General features: G+C 42.6%; 1 protein-coding gene across 1 annotated transcript in view; it reads right to left on the reverse strand.

Moving 5' to 3' along the window:
* LOC149319556 (ATP-binding cassette sub-family G member 1) overlaps window positions 1–5,746 on the reverse strand; it is a 52,426-nt gene extending 46,680 nt beyond the window's left edge. The window contains exon 1 of the mRNA XM_089511965.1: window positions 5,623–5,746. Coding sequence (XP_089368091.1) covers window positions 5,623–5,664 — 42 coding nt within the window. The 5' untranslated portion in view covers window positions 5,665–5,746. The remainder of the gene's footprint in view (window positions 1–5,622) is intronic.
* Window positions 5,747–6,000: the final 254 nt, after the last annotated feature.

The following is a 6,000-nucleotide window of genomic DNA, read 5'->3' on the forward strand; positions in this document are numbered from 1 at the left end:
TCTCTTTTAGTCCCAACTAAAGCAGACCCATTGAATCCATGGAATTATCTACATGTTGACTCACCATTCAAGAATTGGCTGAGACTCACTAAGCGTATGCTAGACATTGCTTTTCCTTTTATTCCTGTCGCCTAAGTTCTGTGAAGAAACAATATTCTAGTCTACACACAGTGCTAAACCATACTTCAGCTGTTTTAGAAGGATGAGCCACTTTTCCAGGGTAAATCAAGGCACTTTTTAAGTAATAGTTGTGTATCCAAATGGATACTCAGTTGTGGTTTTAGGACACCCAGTAAAGACAAATGGACACATACAATTTAATCAGTAATGCACATGTTTTCCATCCCTGTTTCAATACTTTTGACAAGTTATTGCAAATAAAAAAAATAATCTCCAAATAGCTCTGTTTTGTAGTCCCAGGTATTTTTATATAATTTTTTCTAGGCTTTGATAAGAGGTTTTTCTTTTTCTTTAAAATCCAGATTTCTTATGGCAGTGGGCAGGATAACAACATTTGCTAGAATACTGATATGTGTAAATGTATTTGCAGTTCGCATTGATTTTCTTTAAAAAAAAACCCCTTTCAACACAATCTAAATGTCAGGATTACATATAGTAGAGAATTTTCCACTAATGGATGTTTGAATGAGAGAATAGACACCCCAGTAACAACTCCTTTAAAAATGCCCTGGAGTAAGCTGAGACCTAATCATTACTTTTGTCAGCCTGGCTCCCTCCATATATGAAATAAAAACAGATGTCAGACTTCTTTTTTTTATGAATTAGAAACTGCATTTCATAATAAGTAAGGAATGGCAAAGCAGGGGGATCAAAGAACCAGTGAATACCTAGCACTGCAAATAGCTCACTGCATTATGTCCTGGCACCTACTTGATTAGGTTTATGAAACAGATCCATTCCATCAACTCTATACTGAGCAGAAAGTAGTGAGATGTTCCAGGAGAGCTACAACTCGGTCCCTTTTGGTCAGGCTGTGGCACATGGGCCCCCAGTCTAACCTTAACAGCCCCCTAGAAACTTTGCTCATTCACCAAGCTTGGTCAGGTACGCTGTGTGAGTTTTGTTCCATAAGATATCAAATGCATTCTGCTTGTTTTTCATATGGCAGTAAGTACGTGGAGAACAACATTCTGCATGTTTTTTTGAAAAATAAGCATCACCCCATTATAACACATGTTGTTAAGAATAAAAAACAGTTTTCTAACTGGATTCAATGTTTCCCATAGGTGGAAGAATGACAATCCCAGCCTCAAGATAACTACCACCATTATGCACCATTGTCTGGTCAAAAGCCTACCTGAGAAATCAAGATGAATTAACATATGCTGCTAGCATCTCTATTTGTCTGGGGTCCCTAGGTCTCCAGGGCCCAAGATGATACAGTAACAAATGCAATGACAGCCAATCTTAAAGACTTAAAACACATCAGAGAAATCACTTGAAGATTGTTGACTTTACCCCCACATAATTCTGGACACCATACTGTCCATAAGAGAAGCCTTGCTGGATCAGATAAGGGAGAAATCAGTCCAGTAGCTTGTTCTATACAATGGCTAACAGCCTCATCGTATCCCCAGACAGTTATGGGTGGTTTCAATATAACTATTCTTAAAAATATTTTTTCAGGTAACTAGCCAGATAATTTTAGAAAGCCTCAAAGCAAAGCATTAAAAGCAGTACTGCTCACTTGGTTCTTAATCCCACTCCAAGTATTCTATGTCTCTACATATGTGTGTTCCAGTTGCATTTACCAATAAACCTACTTTCTAGCAATACGCTACCTTTAATGCCATCCAAGCCAGTGGCCATTACCATTCAAAGATTAAACTGAGCACTGCCAGGTAACTGCCAAAAGAATTCTGAGTTCACATGTACTCTTAGGCCAAGATCTAATGCTGAACCTTGGTCTCACCCAATAAGATACTTTAATTCAGAAGCAAAAAATGCACACTCAAAAGCACTAATAAACTATATTTTTACTGCTCAGAAATATTGAGCATACACTGCTGCTTTCTGTGTGTGATGCACCATGGTAGACCACAAGGACTGTGGGAAAGAGCTAGATTACAGAGGCCAAAGTCACCCCACTAGCTGAAACCATGCACCATAAGCTACAGACCATTCACTCAAACCTAGCAAAGATGCACCAGGGATGAATATGGCAACATGTAGACATATAGCAGGAATATTGTAATCTCCTTGGCCATCCTGGAGCAAACTTTAAAGTAGATATACTTCAATAACAACAACAAACACCATCAATGGGAGATTCTAGATTGAAGTTAACAAACTGGAATTTATTGGGTTTCATGCAATGGTGGCTTTTTGCTCACATAAAGCACTTTCCCTCATGCAAGGTAGGGCACCAGACTTTTGCCAATCTCCTTATATACAGCAGTTCTTCACACCATACTCCACTATGTTCCACAATGACTTCTTCATGAGCAGCTTTTCCAAGAGTCTTGAAGAAGCTTAAAGGCTTAAATACCCTGAAGGCACAAGATCCCATCTGATCTTGGAAGCTACGATCTGGGAGAGACCTGATTAATACTTGGATGAGGAACTACTATGGAATACCAGGGGCTGTAAGCTGTATTTCAGAAGAAGGCAACAGCAAACCACATCTGAGTATTCCTTCCCAAGAAAACTCTTTGAAATGCATGTGATTTGAAGGCACATACACAAAAACACAGAGATTTGGAAAAGGAATGGGTAAAAGTCAATTGTGTATATGTGCCATGTGTGCCACCATGATGGAGTCTATGTTGTTGTTGTTTTTCTCATACTTCTGTTTGTTCTTGTTGTGAGTCTTCAAGTAGTTTTCAACTTATGGTAACCCTAAGGTGAACCTATCATGGGATTTTCCTGGCAGGTTTTTTCAGAGAAGGTCTGCCACTACCTTCCCCTGAGGCTGAGAAAGTATGACTTGCCCATTACTTCTGTAGATTTAAATAATATCAGGCCCGATAAATAGCCATTCAGTGGTTCACCCTGCAATTGAGGGTGCATTTGAGCCACTAATATACATCTCTAAGATACAGTATAAAGAAGCTGCCTTTTTGGCTGAAATGCCTTGCTAAATAAAAGTACCAGTAAAGAAAAGTGTACATTTTACAACATATTTTAACTATATTTGAAAGTAATACACACAGAATACATGCAACTCAAGAGCTGAAGCGTAGCTCAGTTTGCAAAACAAGAATCTAAATGTATATGCAGAATATGCGCGTCAGATACCCAACAAGGCATGCCAGAGGTTTGACCATTTTGGCAGTACTTATGCAAATAATTCATGAAGTGTTTTAAATGATTAAATGTTTTTGCCCACTTTTTAAAAAGAGAGAAACTGTCTGGAACATTTTGCTTTCTCCCTTTTCTTCCCCACTTTGGTTGAACTAAACAATCAAATGGACCTCATACTGATCAGGCCTGATATAATCAAACTCAACCAAGCACTGCTTCGTTCTAATTACTTCTTTAAAGTACATTTCTTTCCAAAACTGTTCAAAAATTCAAGAGCCACACTTTTGAATTTTCCGCATTATGTAGCTTCTAAATACTTTATTTTAAGTATGAAGAATTCCCCTCCTCACTCTCTTCTTTCTGGGTTAATCATCATTCATTCTAAAAATATAACACTGCCAGAGCACAAGAGCAGACACATTTGATGTTTATTTTTGTCCTTACTTGGGGCAGACTGAGTCATGAAACCCACTGGGTGGCCTTGGCCAAGTCACACTCTCTCAGCCTCAGTCCCACTGAAATCAGTGAAACATTTATTCCAATGGGTTTACTCTACCTATGACTCAGGATGGATCCAACCCATTATTCTGAAAAGTAAGGTCTGTCTCAGCTCAAATGTTGCTGTAGACATGAGCTACGGAAACTGGGGTTTGCAACTGGTCTTCACCTCAAACCCACTTCCTAATGGGATAAGGTAGATCTTTCAACCTAGTTTAGCTTTTTGAGGAATTTTAATACGTTCCATGTTACAGAGCAAGACGCAGGCTGGGCAAGAAAGACATCCGTTCCCACAATGACAAGAGTTATGAAAAACCTTCAGTTCAGAACAGTTCTTTTTAAAGGAACCCTTACTCTCCGGTACCTTTCTGACAAGTTTATCACCAAATCCATTATGTAAGGAGCTGGAAAGGTTAGCAAGTGCCTGGCTAAATCTATTTTCAAATCACAGAGGATGTGGTGGGGAGAAAGTGAGCATGCGCAGAGCTCCATCTAAGTCCCCCCTCCCTCCTATTGCTCTCTCTTTTCTCATGAACAGCCAGGCAGAGGTAACTCTCGGTCAAACCCTGCTCTGTGCAGCTGACTTTAAACCCAAGATGATGTAAAGGACAAAAAAGCAAAGCAAAACCAACCCCCCCCCCCCCAAAATAAACCCCGCAGTTCTCACCAGCCTACACCTGCAAGATGACAACACGGTTTAGTGCCACAATACACAACTTTGGAAGGTGAACAAAGCGAAAGGAGGGAGAAAATTTGTCTCTGGAGGCAAGAGGATGATACACACACACACACACACACACACATATATGTGTGTGTAATGATCATAGAATCACACAGTTGGAAGAGGCCACAAGGGGCATCTAGAATACACACACACAATAATTTCGCATTCATTATTGCAAAGAAATGAAGTAGAACCCTTAAGAGCATATACATATATATAACCCAATGAAGTAGAACCCCTAACAGCATATATTTGTGTGTGTGTGTGTAACCCAATGAAGTAGAACCTTTGACTGCACACACACACACACGCACATGTGTGTATGTATGTATGTATGTATATATATATATATATATAGAGAGAGAGAGAGAGAGAGAGAGCCCAAGAGATGTTTCCTCACCAACAGCAAGTTCAGTGCTGATGCTCCAGGGCAAGGTTTATGAATGAATGCCAAAGAGAAAGAGAGAGGCTTCCTCTTGCCTTCGGTAGACAAACACCCACAGCCCCTGTTCAAGTGAAGGCTGATCCATCACAGCAGAGCTCGGATTAAGGACGCAACCACCCCCGGCTACATCCACATTGCAGAAATAATCCGGTCTGACACCACTTTAACTGCCATGGCTCAGTGCTATGGGATCCTGGGAACTGCAGCTTGTTGTGGCACCAGAGGTAGTGGATAGGTTGTCTTTGCTTATGAACACACACACACACACACACACTGTACATCCCTCCATTGGGGCCCCTTGCTTTTTTCTTTCTCACCCCCCCCCCCCCCGCCAAAGGGAACCCATTTCTCGTGGGGTAATGGATCGAGTGCTGGACTCGGACTCTGGAGACCTGAGTTCGAATGCCAGCTCAGACACTAAAACCCATTGGCTGACCTTGGAAGAGTCACACTCTCTCGGCCTCGGGGGGAAGGCTGGAGTGGAGGACACGTCCGGGAAAAGGAGGACCTCTGGTCAGCCCTGTCCTTTCCTTCCCCATTTGGAATCACACACACAAACCTCCAAAGGAGAAGCTGTAGCCAAAGGGGTTGGGATTGCCCCCATTCAGCAATGCTGGGATCCAAGCTCCCCCTTCCCCAAAACAAAGCCCTGCCTGAAGGGAGCTGGGGAGGGAATGGGGCCCCCACTCACCAGAGCAGCGCCCCCGGAGAAAGCGGCCATCAGGCAGGCCATGAGCCCCTCCAGGCTGCAGCCCCTACAAGGAGAAGCCCAGCCAGAAGAGCCAGGGAAGCCCCAGCAGCACCAGCAGCCTCCTCCTCCTCAAGGCAGAGCAGCAGCAGCAGCCAGGATGGAGGACCAGAAACAACTGCACTTCCTCGCAGTAGCCAGGATGGAGGAGTTGCTTTTATCTTTACACCGGCTGCTCTTTCTCGGCCTCCCATTGGCTCTCCCCCGACTTACCCTCGCTCAGGATTGGCTGAGGCGCATCATAGGCTCTCGCAGGTAAACGTGCTCTTGTTTTTCTTCCCACCTGCCCTTCTTCTCAGGTTGCCTCCACACTGCAGAAGT

The sequence above is a fragment of the Sceloporus occidentalis genome, unplaced genomic scaffold (assembly GCF_023333645.1).
Source record: "Sceloporus occidentalis isolate IW3139 unplaced genomic scaffold, rSceOcc1.0.p SCAF_2, whole genome shotgun sequence".
Taxonomy (NCBI): Eukaryota; Metazoa; Chordata; class Lepidosauria; order Squamata; family Phrynosomatidae; genus Sceloporus; species Sceloporus occidentalis.